This window comes from Diplodia seriata, assembly GCF_021436955.1.
Source record: "Diplodia seriata strain FDS-637 chromosome Unknown scaffold_11, whole genome shotgun sequence".
NCBI lineage: Eukaryota > Fungi > Ascomycota > Dothideomycetes > Botryosphaeriales > Botryosphaeriaceae > Diplodia > Diplodia seriata.
Genome location: NW_027117318.1, coordinates 227,467 through 245,178, shown reverse-complemented (window position 1 = coordinate 245,178; position 17,712 = coordinate 227,467). Strand labels below are relative to the sequence as shown.

At 58.1% G+C, this 17,712-nt stretch overlaps 4 protein-coding genes across 4 annotated transcripts; 2 read left to right on the top strand and 2 right to left on the bottom strand.

The window, feature by feature from the left end:
* Positions 1-1,790: 1,790 nt before the first annotated feature.
* On the top strand, positions 1,791-4,859 carry SLS55_009803 (uncharacterized protein; the record flags this gene model as incomplete). The annotated part of the gene is made up of 1 exon (XM_066781197.1): positions 1,791-4,859. The coding sequence occupies one exon, from the start codon at positions 1,791-1,793 to the stop codon at positions 4,857-4,859; it is 3,069 nt and encodes a 1,022-aa protein (XP_066628199.1).
* Positions 4,860-7,844: 2,985 nt separating this feature from the next.
* On the bottom strand, positions 7,845-8,470 carry SLS55_009802 (uncharacterized protein; the record flags this gene model as incomplete). Its single annotated transcript, XM_066781196.1, has 2 exons — positions 7,845-8,095; positions 8,287-8,470. 2 exons carry the CDS (start codon positions 8,468-8,470, stop codon positions 7,845-7,847), a joined length of 435 nt encoding a protein of 144 aa, XP_066628198.1.
* Positions 8,471-13,478: 5,008 nt separating this feature from the next.
* On the top strand, positions 13,479-14,232 carry LSM2 (U6 snRNA-associated Sm-like protein LSm2; the record flags this gene model as incomplete). The annotated part of the gene is made up of 3 exons (XM_066781195.1): positions 13,479-13,492; positions 13,828-13,975; positions 14,095-14,232. The coding sequence occupies 3 exons, from the start codon at positions 13,479-13,481 to the stop codon at positions 14,230-14,232; spliced, it is 300 nt and encodes a 99-aa protein (XP_066628197.1).
* A 1,053-nt stretch (positions 14,233-15,285) lies between these two features.
* Positions 15,286-17,712, bottom strand: SLS55_009800 (uncharacterized protein; the record flags this gene model as incomplete). Its single annotated transcript, XM_066781194.1, has 3 exons — positions 15,286-15,854; positions 15,958-17,218; positions 17,278-17,712. The coding sequence occupies 3 exons, from the start codon at positions 17,710-17,712 to the stop codon at positions 15,286-15,288; spliced, it is 2,265 nt and encodes a 754-aa protein (XP_066628196.1).

Sequence of the window (17,712 nt, the reverse complement as noted above, 5' to 3'; positions counted from 1 at the left end):
GGGGATTGTAGAAATGGGAATGGAAGGTACAACCACGTGGTCGCAACAAAACGGGAGGTACGCACCTGCACCATGTTGGGCTCACTTTGAAGCAACACTGAACAACACTGAGCGCTAATAAGTCTACTGACAAAACCGAAGTACTAAATATGTGCACCGACTAGATGATTGAGAAACCTCTCAATCTCCAAGTTGAAGGTAGTAGAACTCTGGACATGAATTTACCGTGAGCTGTGCCGTTCGGCAGCCAGTTCGCCGTGAACCACAGGAGCTTTGCCACTCACAACGCAGTTCTTCTGGCAAATGATTGAAAGAACACCGAGATGCATATTGAGTAAAAATAAGTTGGGCACTATTGTGGGTTGTGACGCCTCAGCTGCAGACGTCAAACATGGACGCGCGTTGAGATGCCATGACTTGTAGATGATGGTGGTCTCAACGGAAAGTGCCGAGTGAATCACATTGCTATTGGCAGAGTACGAGGCAAAGTAGGAGGCAGTAACTCAGCCAAGAGAGATAGACGGCCGCTTCGTGTTTGATCCGCTGTGAGGGCGCACCAATAATGGGATGGGAAGCAAAGCATCGCAGTGACACCAAACAGAAAGGAAACAGTTCAGATACAGGCAATGATTAGCTTGAACATTCATGCGTTTCCTTGCTTGGCCACGGCTGGTGGTGTGTGGTGGTAGCCCACAGCTCCGCCCGGCCGACTGCGCGCGCTTGTATAGAGTACGTCGTTGGACAGACATAGTACAGTCGGACAAGGGAGATGACGCTTCCAGACCCGCGGGCTCCAAAACATCGACCCTACCCTGTTTGACCCCGGCGACCGAGGCACGCCGATTCCCCAAAGTCCAGCAATAAAGCGTAGGCTGCAGGTCGCGCGAAGGTTGTTGATAAGCTCTCAAGCTCGCGAGAGAGTGCGAACGAAACGCTGAGCGAGACGGGGAAGTGGATGGAGCAAGCTCGCAGGCGGCAACGTGTTCGCGCTGCGGACGAAGCGAGGACGGGCAAACCCCCCGCTCTATATCGTGGCATTGCAGCAGCGGCGCATGGCAGCAATATACACACGCGCCCGAATTGGTTGTTGCGATGCACGACCGAGGCAGCCGGCTTTTTTAAGAGGTTCGCGCCAGCCAGCGTGGTCGTGTCCCGGCCGGGGCGCCCCACACTGGCGCCAGCGACCCAAAATAACACCGGCCCAGCACGGACGCCCGGCGCTTACAGCTGCTGCTGTCCAATCGCCAGCTCTCACCACCACGCTCTTCACTCGCCCACGCCTTGGAAACGTCGCACGCCCCGCGCCCACTGGCCCGCTCATCTCAGCCCCAGCCAACCGCCGCCCGCCCTCGCTTGACGCACACGTCGTGCTGCCGTGATCACGCCCAAGCGCCCGAAGAGCCTCTTCCTTTGCCGCTGCCTGTCCACCGCTTCCATGGCGCCTGCAAGAAGCATACCCCTGCAGCCAATACGCCACTGACCGCTGCCGGTTCACGGGCCACCGAGTCGTGCGCTCTTAAGGTACACTGCGCCGCAGCGCGCCTAGAGGGCCCATCCCATTCTTCCCCGGATGTTGACCATCGTCTTCGCTGTGCCGCGTTGAGCTTTTGTTTCTTTTTTTTCTTGTCGCTTCCGCTTCCGTTGACCGGAGCCTTCCTCTCGCGTTACTGTCTGTTGATCGGACCGGGTTATTGCCCGTCTAATAATCCATTTCTCAGCCCCATTGTGCATCCCGGGTCCTGGTACCTCAAACGCTTCAGCCTATACATAGCAGCACCACCACCGACACGATGGAGAACTATTATCTGCCCGCAACCACCTACTGCCCGCCCGCACCACGCGCCTCTCCGCTGGATCGGAGAGCAACCATTAATACCATAATCGAGGAATCCCCGCAGATCCCCCACATCTACCAGGACTACTTCGCCCAGAACCTCACCCAGCAGTGGGCTCGCTACACCGGCCGCGCTTCCGTCATCTCGCCCTCCTACCAGTCGCCCACCTACAGCGAAGACTTCCCCACTCCCAAGGCCTCGCTCCAGAACCCGCAGCCTGAGCAAGACCAGGCCGAGGAGGAGAACTGGCCGCTCACCCCGCGTGCTCCCGAGCGCCTGAGCTCGCCGCGGTGGACCCGGTCACGGGACGACCCCGAGTTCGACGAGCTGTACGACATGACCGACGAAGACACGGAGGAGGTTCCACTGAGGTGCTCCAACTCGGTCAAGAAGTGCAGTGCCACCACCAGCGCGAGGTCTAGCCGCAACCGCTACCCGTCTCTTGTCATCCCGTCGCCATCGCAGTGGCCGACCATCGAAAAGCTCCAGAAAAGTGCAGTTTCGCCCGCCCCCGTGCCAGCTTTGACTCCCGCTCAAAATCTTCTCAACATGCTAGCCGCCCGCCAACTCCACGACCTCGCCACAAGTGCCGAGCCGTCCCTGGACGGCAGCTTGTCATCGGAAGAGCTGGAGCGCCTCAGCTGCCCCTCGACCCCGGACCAGCAAGGTCAGAAGGGCGAGTGGACCGGCTCTGTGCAACTCAACCCCGCTGCGATGGAGACGTTGCACCACATCTCCCGTGACGATGACACCGAGAGCGAGGACCAGGTCCTTCACGTCTCCGAGGCGGAGATGACCCAAGTCGTCGGAGGCGAGCGCCTGTCCGCCCCCGTCCAGAGGATCTTCACTACCGATCTCACAAATACCCCGTCGGATGTCAGGTCTGATGAGGATGACTTCTCTGCCTTGACCATTCCTTCGCCCGGTGGTTTCTTCTCTTCGCTGCAGGGCTCTGCCCGCCACACCTGGAGCATTCCTCCCCAGCAGAAGCGCGAAGAAACCCCGTCAACATCCGTCGCTGAAAACTTCTACGGCGTGCCCTGGAGGGAACGTCCGGACAACGTTGTTGAGCACGTTGTCGAAGTCCCCGCCAACTTTGGCGCCGCAGAGCCCACCCCCAATGCTCTCGACGGTTTCCTGTCCCCTGTCGGCGAGATCATGGAGATTCAGCCAAGCGCAACCAAGTTCGAGTACAACGAGCACTACGCTCAGGAACTCGCCCAGCTTGCTGGCAAGAACCTCAGCCGCACCAGCCTCTGGCTCACTTCCCAAGAGAACTGGCTGGAGGGCATGCTCAGCCCCGTCAGCCCTGTCAGCCACGAGAGGGGAAACTCCCTGACGGACATCGGCTCCCCGTCCAAGAAGTCTGTCCGCTTCGTTGACCTTGTCGTCCCCAAGACCCCCAAGGTCTCTGAAGAGACTTTGTCCAAGGACACTACCTTCTTTGAGGCGCTTGAGTTTCTCAGAGAGACTACTGGCAAGTTCGATGCTTTCATCCACCGTCTGACTCGTGCTGAGGCCGTACACCTGCAGCGCCGCTGTGCACCAAAGCGGCACAACAACCTGCTCCTCGGCAGGTACGAGCTGTGCGGCTACTCTAAGATCCCTTCTACGCGCCCCGTGTCTCTCTTCTACACTGATGACCCGAACGAGCACAAGGAGCAGATCGCCAAGGCCCAGAAGGAGCAGCAGGCTCTTGAGCTCGTGCGACCGGCTTTCTGGGCTCTCGAGGCCTCCAGGCAACTTCACGGTGGCCGTCTCATTACCAGCCCCGCCTACAAGATTCTCTCCCACTCTCGGGACGAGGGCGCCACTCGCGTCCTCGACCTGGGTGGCCAGGCGGTCTGCGACTGGGCATGGCAAGTCGCTCTGGACTTCCCCCTGACCTCCGTGTTCACCGTCTCCACCAAGACCGAAGAGGTCGTCAAGCTTGACGGCGAAGAGCGCGACGTCGAGGGCCCGCCCAACCACCGCCACAAGGTGGTGCCCAACTACTGGACCCTGCCATTCCCCAACGGCCACTTCGACGTCGTCTCGGCCCGCAACCTGTACGCGCTGCTCAAGACCACCAAGCCGGTCCCCAACCCCGGCCAGCTCGGCAACGCCTCCGGCCTCGACGAGTACGACCTCTGCCTGAAGGAGTGCATGCGCATCCTCAAGCCGGGCGGCTACCTCGAGTTCTCGCTCCTCGATGCCGACGTCATGCGCGCCGCCGCCGGCTCGCACACGCAAAAGGTGTCGGTCGAGTTCGCATTCAACCTCCGCACGCGCGGCTACGACGCCCAGCCCACCCGCTCCTTCCTGCCCCGCCTCGCGCGCGCGGGCTTCGCCGCCAAGGACGTCCGCCGCGCGTGGACGTCGACCCCATTCCCGCGGCCCGCGGCCAAGTGGGCGGAAACGCTGAGCGTCGGCGCCGACGAGGCGGTGGCGAAGAGCAGGCACCCGGACGTGCTGAACTCGCCGCGCAGCTCGCTTCACGTGCAGAGCCCGTCGCAGGAGAACAACAACAACAGCAAGGACATCAAGGAGAAGACCATCGGCCCCAACGGCGAGGTCGAACCCTTCTCCCCCACCTCCTTCTTCTCCGTCTTCCCCCACCGCCGCCACAACCACAACAACCAGCACAAGCGCAACGACTCGCTCCTCGACGGCATCGTCAACGCCCCCTTCCCCTCTACTACTGGCGGCCATGGCCTCACCATCACCGTCCCCCCCACCCCTCCGCCGAAAGACACCCTCTTCTCCCCTTCCTCCCCTTCCTCCCCCTCCGCCGATGACGAGGAGCGGAACAGCAACAACAAGCGCGGCTCCACCAAAGACGCGCGCGAGCTCGCCGGCCTCGCGACCGCCCGCGCGTGGGAGAAGTGGCTCGTCAAGCTGCAGGCCGAGATGGGCAAGGGAGAAGAAGACCGACTCGGCGAGGGCGTCACGCAGGCGCTGGAGGAGGGCGCAGTCGCTAAAGAGGACGACGGCGATGTTTGCGCGTGGAGGGGGTTGGAGGGGTGGGCGAGGAAGGGTTTTTGAGTGATTGATTTTCTTCTTTCTTGCTTGTTGTGAGGAGGAAGAGGAGGAGGAGGAGAAGGGAGGGGATGACGATGTATGTGAATGATGGGATGATGGCATGCTGTTGATGTTTCTTTTTTTCTTGACGATGATGGATGTTTTTGGGGGGTATGGTTCGGTTCGGTTTGGGTTGGGTTGGGTTGGGTTCGGTTTCTCCTTTCTTGGATACATGTGCATATGATTCGATGAAGTTGAAGATTTCAAGAAGAAGGGCAGATGTAATTTCTGAGGAGGGAATGTGTGGACTTCCCCGATATGTCTCACACACACATCACAAAGAAAGAAAGAAAAAGGAGTTTTTAGGGAGAGCAAAACACGCATTGCAATCATTTTCACACCACACGCTTATTACAATTGCGCGTTCGGTCTTCTGCTTTTTTCTCCTCTTTTCTTGGGCCTTCTGCGGTTTTTAGGAAAATAAAAAAGGCTGGCGTCCTTGAAAGAAGAATTGAGAAGGCTTTCTATCAACCAACGGAATTTTTTTTTTTTGGTCGTCGTGGGTCAGTCGGTTGGTCACTGCAGATCTGAGTGATAGACGACGACGACGGGGTGGGCGGGTGAGCCGTACGTGCCGGAGTTGGGGTATCTCAACACTACTACCACCACCCATCATACCATCAGTCTGTCTGCCTGTCTTGATGATGGGATGATTGGGGGAGGGGGGGCGGGAGTTTGGTTATGTGTGCGAGATACATTGTGGTTGCATGTGCGGGGGTATCTGGTCTGTGTTGTGGTGCGGTTTGATGTGCGTCCTTCTGACGCAAGGTCGACGAACGACCTACAGTGGGTGAGAAGATCGAAGGGGGTTGGGTTGGGTTGGGTCGGGTTCGGTTGGTGTTTGCACCACATGCCGTCGCGACGAGAAAGACGCATTGTTGGCGTGTGTTCCCGTGCCTGTGACCTCACCGTTATGTGTGTGTGTGTGCGTGGCATGCGGGCAGCTCTCGGGGAAGAGGAGGGAGGAGGGGGCTTTGACATCTTCGTCGTCTGCTTCTCCTCCTCTCCCCCGTCCTCCTCGTTCCTTCTTCTCCTCCTTCTCCACTTTTACCCTTTCCATACCTTCTGTCATACATACATTTCCTTCCCTTTGACGTGGCTTTCGTGGCCTGGTCTTGCTTGCTACGTGTCTACTACGTTGGTCCTCTTCCTCCCCCACGCTAAGTGGGGAACAAGCGGGAAAAAGGTGCAGGTGTGTCTGTGTGCATGCGTGCGTGCGTGCGTGCGTGCGCTCGCTCCTCCATGCTCGTGCACCTTATTCATGCCTTAGTCGTTCGGACCCTTTGCAGAAGAAAAGAAGAATAAAAAAGAAAAAGGAGAGCATAAAATCAAGCAGAACCAACAAAAACCATCGTCTGTCGTTGGGGGGAAAAAGCGTAAGCGGCGGGAATGACGAAAGACGAAGGAAAAGAAGAAGAAGAAGAAGAAGGGGTCCAAGGAGCGCGCGGGGAGTCCGGCGTGTGGAATCAGGGACCAAACGGACGGACCAGCGGTTCGTTCCCTTTTTCACGTATCCGTACCACACACCGCAAAGGAAGAAAGGAACAAAGGACCCATTTGCCGATCGGCTTCCAACGGGTTGTCTGGGCCCTTCTTTTCGTGTGCTCATCACTCACCGACAACAGATGTGTGGTGGGGCTGGGCGATGCGAAGGGGGCGAAGGGAAGAGCACGGGAGAAGGAAAGAAGAAGAATGGACGCACGGGGAAGCTATAGTAGATGTTGGTGGGTGATTATGTGCGCACGGGGAAGATGAAGATCCCCAAACGACCGATGAGGTGATTGCAGCAAGGGGCGGAAGAGGCAAGGCTGTGAGGCAAGAGAGGATGATCGTCGGGCGACCACCGGTGTGTGCAATTTGCGAACCAAAAAAGCTTGGGTGTGAAGCTTGTTTCTCTTATCGAGACATGATTCACACCCGGGCTCCGAAAAACCGCGCAAGAACGGACGTCGCCTCGTCGACGGATGCATTGCCAGGAGACTTCTTCTTTCGTCACTACTGTGTGCTTGCGAGAATGTACATTGATGTAGTTTTTGGTTTCTATTTCATATCACTTCGAAGCTTTTCGAATGATCAAAACTATGACACTCGATAGTAGAGTAGTTGTCGTCCTTAAGCCATTGTCGTGAATTATCCCTCCAATTCAACCTCCCATCAGCAAAAGTGATTTCCCATGCAAGACTGAAACCAAACCAAAATCGGTCAAGTCATGCATTGGTAATCCAGCGCCATTGGTTGCGGTGACTCAAACCCATGGGTCCCATCTCTCAGGGTCCCAATACAGCCCTGCGCCACGTTGCTGCGCGACGTACATGTTAAATCCCTCCCCTCCCATTTCTAGCGTGGTGGCTGGCTTGATGTGCCACGCGAATCTCCCTGCAACGTTTTGTGAAACGGAGCACGGTTTGGATGCTCCCCTTTCGGACATGCGTGTCTCGGACAAAGAACACAAGTGTCGCCGAGGCCGAGAACTTGTGTTTCCGAGAAATAGGCTTGCCGTCGTGATTAAATCGATTTTGCGCTTGGGCAGGTCGATAAATGTTTCGGATAACGTGGGGAAGTAGCGGTGACGAAGAGTGGATGCTCCTCAATTGGTTCGCTGCTCCGTGAAGATTCTTCGCGTGCAGCAGTCGCCGTACCGGGGTTTGTGGCTTCAGCCAGAGTGCCAGCATGAGGGAAAAGAAGCAAAGAGCGACCGCCGTGGTCAACAAAAAGAAAGTGCAAGTAATTCTGCGGGAAGACCCTGAACCAGACCCGGTGACGCCAGTATCGTTTCCGCTGAAGGGTATCGTCGTCGAAAGCCGAAGAAAAGCGAGAGAATGAGAGTGGGCCAATTACGCCGTGCCCAACCCGGATCCCGCAAAAACATGAAAGCCATAAAATACAAGTCTTTTCTTGATCGTCTCATGAGTCCGGTGCCAGACCGTTCAAGGCACGCTAGGGCCCATTTCAGTAGATCCTGGACCAGCCGGGCAAACCGCGCTGCTTCAAGCCGGCGTAGCCAGCGCCCTCGGGTCGCAGGCCGTCGTACTTCTCGTTGGCGGCGGCAATGGTGGTGAAGTCGTCGAGAGTGAAGCGCTTGGGCTCGGCGGGCGCCGGCTCGGGGTTGGGCAGGCGCTTCATCAACAGGCGGTCCTTCAGGGCAAACATGGTGGTGGTGAATTCGCGCTTCTTCGCTTCAGCGGCGGCAGCATCCGTGTCTATTGGTTCAGGGCTCGCGTTAGTCCAATCATTCTTGGGTCTGCAGAGGTAATGATGACGTATGGCGCGATTGAGCGCGACATGCCCGGACGGCGGCGCTTCTTGATCATGCGGCGTTGTGGAAGCGCCGGCACACGAACCGGTATTTTTGTGGGGAGAATGGAAGAGATAGTGATAGGAGAGAGCTTACCAGCGCGGGTGGATGATGACGAAACGTCGCGTTCGGCGATCCGTGCGTCGGCGGCGCCTCCTTCCTGGCCGGCGGCGCTCAGGCCGGTTGCTGAGGTGGTGGCGGGGACAGGCACGGCGGTGACGGACGAGATGAGGAAGAGCGTGGCCACGAGGCGGGCGATGGAGGCGGTGGTGAAGCGCATGGTGGGCGAGGGTATTTGGTGTTGGTTGAAGGTTGTGGATGGAAGGTTGGAGGATGGACGTGGAGGCTTCGGAGCAGAGGCGTGGGCCGCTTCTTAAGTTGTTGGCCGAGTGGGTAGAGTTGGTCGGTGAAGGATTCGATGGGGGGTTTGCGGTAGTGGTGTGGATGATTGTCAGGAGAAGTATTGGATCTTGTAGGACGTCGAGAAGAGGTGTGAGGCTTTTTCGACGCGGTCCAAGACAGTGGAATTGAATCAGTGAGGGCGCAGTGGGTGAAATTGGAAAGGAATCAGGCCGGCCTGACGAAGAGTGTGAGTTGCAGAGCTGGATGATGACGGCTGGGCGCAAGGCGGAACGGCGTGCGGGTGGAGATATACGAAGAACGGGAAGACGTCACCCAGGGCGCGTGCTAAACAAGGCCATGCTAGCCCGCGGGAAAGTGGTGTGTCTCCGCCAGAGCCAGCGCCAGCCCAGCGCCAGCGCCGGAGCCAGAGCGCAGCTGGCCACGTCCGGCGAGGAAGCAGCAGCCGGTACCTCAGTCGCCCGCGGCCCTGACGCGCTGTCATCCCTGCGCCTTCCCTGCAATCATGCGTGCCTCTGGCCGCTCCTGCAGCCGCCGAACGGAGTGACTGGCTGCTGACTGCGATCGCCGCGGTCGTGCTGCAGACGTGCGGCAAGCAGCCGCGCCTTACTGCTGATCGCCACACCCAATCCAGGCCACGGCCAACCATTCACAATCTCACCCCCCAAGATGATGGCCGGCAGGCATCCCGGCGAGGGCAAGAGCCGATCCCCCCTGATGCTGCGCGCCCCAAATCGATCGTCGTTTCTCCAGGGCGGGCGTTTGGAGTAAAGATGGCCGCTCTTCACATCATGCCTCGCCCACAGCCACCCCCAAGGCCGGGGCCTGACGTTCTCGAAAAAAGTGGGGAGAAGGCAGAGGTTCTCGACGTGTGGTTGTGCGCCGGCGTCATGGACCCCGTGGGCGGCCTGATCTGAGACTGGCCGTGGATTGCCATTGCCCGAAACAGCTGCGGGCCAAGGGTTGGCGGCTCTGCCTCTGCCTCCGCCTCCCGTCTGCCTCGCTGCCTCTCCGCCTTTGCCGTCCCCACGCCGCACACGCGGGTCCGCGCGAATCCGGACCATTCGATTTGACGTGCTGCATTTCAGCTCCTCCTCTCCCCGCGCCAGCCCACGAAAAAAGACCGCAGTCAGACTCGCCCTGCTCGGTGCCAGCGCTGCGGCTTGCCTTAGCGATCAACCGGCCTGACTGGTTCGGAAACGCGACCGGACCGACCGCCGACGCCTAACCGCCGCACCAAGGGCGACAGGCCTGTCAGACGGCACGCGATCCAAATGTAGCCCCTCGGCTCTACCTACCCCTCCGCCTAAGCCGTGCTCTGGCGCGCGAGAAGCCGACCACGGTCTTGTTCGTTTCCCGCGGTATCACGCGTTTCCTTCCCGCTTGGTCGCCTGTCCGCCGTGTTGTGTTTCAGAAGCGCCCGCCCGCCTCGACGCAGGTACTATTTGGAAACGTGCATGCGCGAGGGAGATTGCCCGCCCGCCGCAAACTGCAAGGCACCGAGAAAAGAACGCGGGCGCGATGCCCTGTTCCTGCCTGCATGGTCCGACGTCGCACAGCATGAGGGGAAAACTTATAGCTGTGCGAAACATAGCGGTCCAGGGTCTGCAAACACTATCCATCCTTCGGCTGCGGCAGTCGCCGCCGTGCTCGCTATTGTAAACATCGTGAGATGCCCCTCGCTGAGGTTCGTGCACCTGACGATAAGCGATGAAGCCATCTGCAGGCTGCGCAAACCTCTGGCCGTCGTTGCGCAGGGAGGCTGAACTCCAACTCCTTCTTCAATTGCAACGGAAATCAGCAAGAGTGGCCCGAGATTTCTGGCAAACAGTAGCCTTTATTTAGATATCGAGAAATGAATCGAATGGTACACGAAGAAGACTTCCGGCCCGTGGTTCCCAAATCTTCTGCAGCTCGACCATGGTCCAACGCCAGGCAGCATCGAATAATTCTTCATCCTCTACCACACATTCACCGACGTATGAGTATATAAGCAACAGCCTCTCCCAGCTTCAAATCTCCAGGGGCTTCGGCTTAGGCCCCTCCGTCCTGGCTACGACAAGCCCAGAGTCTGTGACAACGACCTATATCCCTCAGAGTCCGACCGGCAAATACAAATCACCGCTCGACATGAGAGCTCCGAATCAACACAGCCCATCGGCTTCGAAGAGATGCATCACTCTGTAGTCTCTGGCTCTCAGATCCCGACACCAAGGCGGCATCAACTCACGACCTTCCCGCTCACCTGTTGTCTCCACCTCGTGCCCGGCCCTTAATATGTATGTTATCGTCCTCCCTGGAACGCACCGAGCCAGACAGGAGGAGTGGTGACATTTGCCCTCGAGGGTTCGACTGTGCGGATGCAGCCAAGGAGAGACAAGAGCGTCGTAAAGGCGTTGGAAGACAAATCAACCGGCCGGTCAAAAGGGAATCTCCGCCCTGTTGATCGAGTCAGCCACACATTCAGGGCCCAGAGAACAACATAGCTGTCGTCGAACCGTCAGCGACCTAGCGCGCAGCTTTGTCGCTTGATGCACAAGGGAACAGCCACCAGCCCCGAGTAAACCGTATGTCCGTCGTGTGACTGCGGCTGAAGCTTCAGCGACCCATCCCAGACTGGCAAATGCGAGACCGAGCTCCGTCATGGACTTCTTGACTTCGTCGGCTGGCCCTTGCTGTGAAGGCCCTGGCAGGTAAGCAGCAGTGCCTTTGAGCCACCAGGAACCCTCAACTGTCATCAGCTCGAAGCACGGCGCCTGTGCATCTCAGAAGATGAAAAGACCGATCGACGGGAGCTTCAATTTTCTTCCTCAACGTCCCGCGCAAGGCGAAGCCGCTAACGAAAAAAAGGTAAAAGCACAAGTGCTTGCACAGAGATCGAGGTACCAAGACCTGTCTTGTGTGGAAAAATCAAAAATTGTCCGAGTGAGTCAAGCTCGATACACGGAGACACGCCAACTGCGGTGTGCAATGCAGAGGGCCCCCAATGCAGGACCATTGGTCTTCTTGATCACCAAGGTACCCCGGCCACCTGCCACCAGGCTCAGTCAAAGTCCATGGGGGAGGGCCTGGGTTACCTGGGTTAGTAGAAATCCCAAAAATTGTACCTGGAAGCAGGTGTAGAGGTACGAAGAAGAAAATGGCTGGGACCGGGCGGACAGCTCAATATATACTGCAAGATGTGGCCAGTGATTCGGCCGCTGCTGCGTATTCCACTGGAGAAGAGCGGAAGGCGGGAAGGATGGAGGGCGTGGTGCAGGGCAGGCGTGGACCACCGGCCGGGAAGGAACTCTGGAGGACCGCCGGCCACATCGACAACAATCCCAGCCCGACAGGACATCGTACAAGCATCGGCAAGGCGTGCAATTCAGAGGTCAACAGTTGGGTATCCGGCGGGCTGCTCCTTGGATTTGCATCGAAAACTGACGATGCGTACAGATTGCACAGTGGTGCGGCTATCCTGAGCTCCGCTTCGGCCCCTATCATCGCTACCACTGACGGTTGGGCTTGGGCGGGCGGTGGCGTTATCTGGCTGCGTTGAGGCGGAAGTGACGGGGGGGAGGGCAGGCAGGAAACAGCGCTCAGTGGAAAGCGAGCAGTAACCGGAACCGACCATCCCATGACATCAGCAACAGAGGACAAGTGGACCTACCTACTGCGGAAGCCGCCTTGAACCCACCATCCGAGAATAGGGAATCTGAACACCCAGGACCGCCTGGCGGGAGTGGCATGCAACAGACTATGCACAAGACGCCGGTAACCTCAGCAGCAGCTTGGCGCTCTCCTTCGACAGTCTGGGACAAGATCCAGAAGAAGGATAGGAGGAACAAGTCTGCTAGGGTGTTTGGGTGAATCCTGCGGTTTGGGAAAGGGCAAAGCTGTGTTCAAATAGAGCAGTTCTCGTGACGTCGCTGGACGCCACGCTGACGAAGTTCAACTGCGGCTGGCGCCCGCACATCGCCAAGGTCTTGCTCGACATATTCGACGCCGTGCTTGCCTTTAATCTGAAACTCGAAGCGAGCAAGGCCATGAGAGAGGCGAGAGCATTAGCTTTCAGCGCAGGGTGGGAGGTGTTTGGATACTCTGAGCGGGTTGTTGAGTTTGTTGCTCTCGGGATGCTGGTTATCCTCGCGCCACCGGCGATCGAGGCTCTTGGAGTCAGGGATGGCTTCAGGATTAAAGGTTGACTCGATGGAGGAGAGGTTGGTGCCCGCGGACATGCGCAAAGCTGGTTTTTGTATTTGAAGGGATCTATGGTTCACAGCGGGTCAAAAACAACAATTCTCGTTGGTCGGAGCGAACGTTGACCGACTACTCCAACCGTCTTGGGACGCAATGGAATAAGGTTGATGAAGGGTACGGGAAGAGAGGGCAGGAGACTCGAGAGAACGAAAGGGGAGAGTGGAATTGTCGATGTCCTTGCGCTCTTTGAGACCTGAAGTCAAGGAGGTAGTCAACGAGGTCGGAAGCTGAAATCGAAGTTAATTGTAAAATAGTTTGCTCTGACGGGCACAGAAATTCGTATCTAGGCATCGTCTGCAAGAGCTGTGATGAGAGCTTTAAGAAGTGTAATTCTGCGAAACCGGATGAGAAAAGAGAGTCCCAGGCTGCTTCGAAGCAGTTAATTGAGGGATACTCTATTATCGAGAGGGCAGATACAGCCCGGCAAATAGCGCGGCAGAGGTGTCATAACAAAAGTAAATCGGCGAACGAAGAAGATGCAGAGGGCTGTGATGCGTGGAATTTAAGCCGGGGCAGAGCTAAGCGCACGGACCATCTCCGCGGCAACGACTTGCGGCGCGCGTGCATCATCACCACCGCCCGCCGCCGCGACCAGCTACCTCACCCACACGACCGCAAGCCCGCGCCCAGCCTCACCCTCCTACCAACCACGCCTCCGCGATCTACCTCCGACCACAACCGCCGCCATGCTCTTCTTCAGGTACGCTTGACCCGCGCGCCCAGTCCCGCGCCACGCCCAATGGCCCCCCTCCGCTCGTGCTGCTGGCATGCCTCAAATCCCGAAGCCCGCCTCTCTGCGGACAGCCCACATGCCCCACCTACCTACCTTCGCGCACTTCCCCCCGACCCTCCCAAATGCTCTCCCTCGCGTCTTCCCCGCCCGCTTCCACAAGAAGAAGCGCCGCGCCAGTCGCCAACCGCCAACCCTCCCTACACCCACAAGCGCTTTGCGCGCGCGCGCACCCCTTCAAGGAACGAAAAGAGAGAAAAAAAAAAGAAACCTCAGCTAACACGCACACAACCGCTTCTTCCCAGCTTCTTCAAGACGCTCGTCGATCACGAAGTCACGGTGGAGCTCAAAAACGACATTTCGATCCGCGGCACGCTCAAGTCGGTCGACCAGTTCCTCAACATCAAGCTGGACGACATCCACGTGGTCGAGGAGCTCAAGTATCCGCATCTGGTACGACGAAAAAAACGAAAAGAACACACCCTACATATTATATCACTGTTCCCCGTGAGAAAGTAGAAAAGCAGAGGGAGAGAGGAAGAAGAAGCTAATGCCGTCCACGCAAATCACAGAGCTCGGTCAAAAACGTCTTCATCCGCGGCAGCGTGGTGCGGTACGTGCACCTGCCCGGCGCCGCCGTCGACACGGCGCTGCTCGAGGACGCGACGAGGAGGGAGGCGGCGCAGGCGGCGGCCAAGACGAAGGCGTAGGCGGGTTGTTGTTGCTGAAGAGAATGGAAAGAAGGGGAAGGTGAAGGGGAAGGGGGAAAAAACGACGGGCGACAAACAAACAATAAGCAGGGATGGAGGTGGAAAAAACGAAAGGAAGGAAGGAAGGAGCGAAGAAAGAAAGAGAGAATGAGCCAGAGAGGAGTTTGGATGTTTTCGATACCACACACCATGATCTCATATGAACAAGAGAGAGTTATATTTCGCGCCCCCACTTTTATTTTTTTTTAACCTCTCCTTCTCTCTCTCCCTCTTCGTTTTTGCTAGATTCTTTCTTATCCGGAGGGTGGGGTTGGGATGTGATGCGCGTAAGGCGGCGCGCCGCGGCAGCAAGGTGAGGAAAGGAGAGAGGAAAAGAAAGTAGGGAGGGAATGTGTGTGTGAGGGGAAAATCCAGATCTGTGGCTTATTGAAAGAAAACGAAGGTCAAAACTACTGGGGGGAAAAGAGCAGGGGCAGTGCAAAGAGGAACTGGATGGAGAGAGAAAGAAGGCAGTGTGGTGCATCTTTCCGCGTCGGGACGGAGTGTCGGGGCCGGGCGGGAGGGGGAAAGACGTGGTTTTGATATTCCCCCGCCAAGGTCAGCCGTCTTCCAGCTTCTTCGGGGTTATCAGTCCGGTTCAGCCCCAAAAGAGAAAATGATGTCCTCGTGCGTGCTGCGTGTGTGCTCTACGATGGACGCACGCAGTAGTACGATAGCAGGCGCGCGGGGAGTGAAAATACGAAAAGGAACAAAACAATCAAATGCAAATATACAATTCCCCGTCACCGCCGTGTTGCGTCATCACACACATGCTTGAACTTCATAAGCCAGTCAGTCTTGCACTCCGGTACTCTTCAATGTTCATAGACTCGCAATATCGAGAGCGAGCAAGGAATATCTCTCAGAATAAGAGTATCTAAAAAAAAGGGTATCAAATCCACAAGTCCCGTTAACACCGCAAACGCCCTCGATCCCCACCCATCTACTCAAACAAACAAACAACCCCAATCTAAGTTTCAAGAACAAAAAAAGAAAAAGCGCAATCCCCCCCAATCACGACGAACTCTCCTCCTTCTCCCCGCCCTTATCACCACCACCACCGGCACCCTTAATCTTCCCCTTTACCTCCTCGACCTTGTCGCCCGCTTTGTTCGCCACGTCGACGGCCCAGCCCTTGGCCGCGTTGACCTTGTCCGTGAACCACGCCCACCAATCCTTCTCTTCCTCTTCCTCTTCCGTTTCGCCTCCCTCACCATCTCCCTCCTCCTTTCCTTCCTCGTCGTCATCGCCGCCGTCACTGGGCGGCGCGGGAGCTGCCGTCGCCTCCGAAGAAGGAGCGGACGAAGCAGAAGAAGAAGTAGACGAGGCAGAGGCAGACGAGGCACTGGTCAAGACGTGGCCGGCCAGGCTGGTAGTAGTCGCCTGCGTTGCCGACGCGGACGCAGACGCGGACGCGGAAGAAGAAGAAGAAGTCGTAGACGGTTCCGGATCCTCGGGCGTCTCCTCCGGCTCGACGTCCGTGTGCAGGCCGACGGGCTTGAGGGGCAGGCGGAGGGTGCCGTTGTTGGGGGCGGGGTCGGCGCCGATGGAGTCGCAGATGATGTTGTAGAGTTGGATGTTTTCTTTTTTGTTGAAAAAGGCGAGTTAGTGACGACGAGTCAGAGCTGGCAAAATTGCGTGCAGATGGAAGAAAGAAGAAGGAGAAAAAAAAAAAAAAAAACTTACGGAAAGGCTCCAGCCGGCTGCCGGGCTGGTGCGGGAAAGCGGGGCCCCTGGCGATGAAGATGGCGCGCATGAGCGGGTGCTCGTGGTCGTAGCCGTGCAGGCCGTGGGGCTTGTAGGCGGCACCCGTCCTGAGGCCTTCGGCCACGTCGAACTCGTCCTTGGTGGCGATGGCCCAGCCGGGCTTGGGCACGATCCACAGCGGCGCGATGCGGTCGTTGTTGGAGAAGTGGTAGCGCTCGGGCATGTTGAAGTCGCGCAGGTAGACGTCGATGGCCGGATTGTGCTCGGCCTTGAACTTGAGCTCCTGGTACAGGCGGTCGAGGTTGTCCGGGTTCTTGGGCCACAGCCCGTACAGCGGCCAGCCGTCCATGTGCTCGATCAGGCTCGTGTCGATGAGGTCCTCGAGCTGGATGAGGCGCGAGACGTCGGTCGTCGCCATGCCGTGGTCTGAGACGATGACGACGTTGACGATGTCCGTCAGGTTACGTGCCTCGAGGCCCTCGAACAGGTTTCCGAGCATGGTGTCGACGGCGGTGATGGTCCCTCTGATCTCAGTGCTGTTCGGGCCGTACCTGTGGCCATCTGAGTCGACGTTGGGTACGTAGGCAGCGATGAACTGAGGGCGGGGCTGGTCGCCCAGAGCGTGCGGGCTGTCTGGGCCTGGAAGATCCAACAAGCCAAGGATCCTGTCAACCTTCACCGACAGCTTCTCCGAGCCGTTGTACTTGTCGAGGTGAGCGGGCTCGTATTCGCCAACGTCGGCCTCAGAGCCCGGCCACATGTGCACAGCGGTCCTGATGCCTTGGCTCTCGGCGGTCGACCAGAGGGGATCGCCGCCCCACCATTTGCTCTGCATGCTGACGTCGGTGTGGGTGTAGTAGAAGTCCTGTTCGAATTCGGGGTCCCAGAAAGTATTGCCAACGATCCCATGGGCTTCAGGGTAGAGGCCTGTTGCCAGAGTCCAGTGGTTGGGGAAGGTCACACTGGGAAAGCTGGGGTTCATGTACGGTGGGGAGACACCCTCGTTGATGAAGGTCTGCATCGACGGGGTGAGGTTCCGCTGGAGGAAGTCTGCGCGGAAGCCGTCGAGGGAGATGAGAATGGTGGTGGGAGCAAAGGTTGCTGTGCCATTGTGCAGCATAGTTGCGAAGTGCTTGGTCGGCCGCAAGCCGGATGCCTTGTACGCGGCAAAGAGCAGGACGAAGAACAAGATGACGATGAAGACGTAGATGATGGCGCGCAGGAGAAGCGGCCTCGACGACTGCAGTTGCATGTGAGCTCTACCCGTTCAGCGAGCACGGTAAGGATACATATACATACCCGCTTCTTCTTGCCCAGCAGGGCGCGCAACCGCTGCTCGTCGGCCTCGGAAGAGTCTCTGGACGAGGCACTCGACAGCCTCCCCCCTTCTTCGGTATCATACATGAGTTGACTCTCTTCGGCACTGCGGAGGTGTCGCCTGCGGTCGCGGCCGGGCTCCTTCGTGGACTTACGTCGCGCGGCCGAGTCGAAGAGGCTCCCCAGGCGGCCTTTGCGTGCGCTGGCGGCCGACGAGCTGCGGGCGATCAGCTTCTCGCGCTCCTCCTCTTCCTCCAGCAGCGACATGTCCTCCCGGCGCAGCTCGGTCGAGGTCTTGGCGGCGTCGAAGCGGTCGTCGTCGTCCTCGTAGGCGGTGTCGCTGTCGGAGGCGGCGAGCATTGGCTCCGTGTCCTCGGGCTCGCGGCGGCCGCGGCGGCTGGAGCGGGGCGGGGCCAT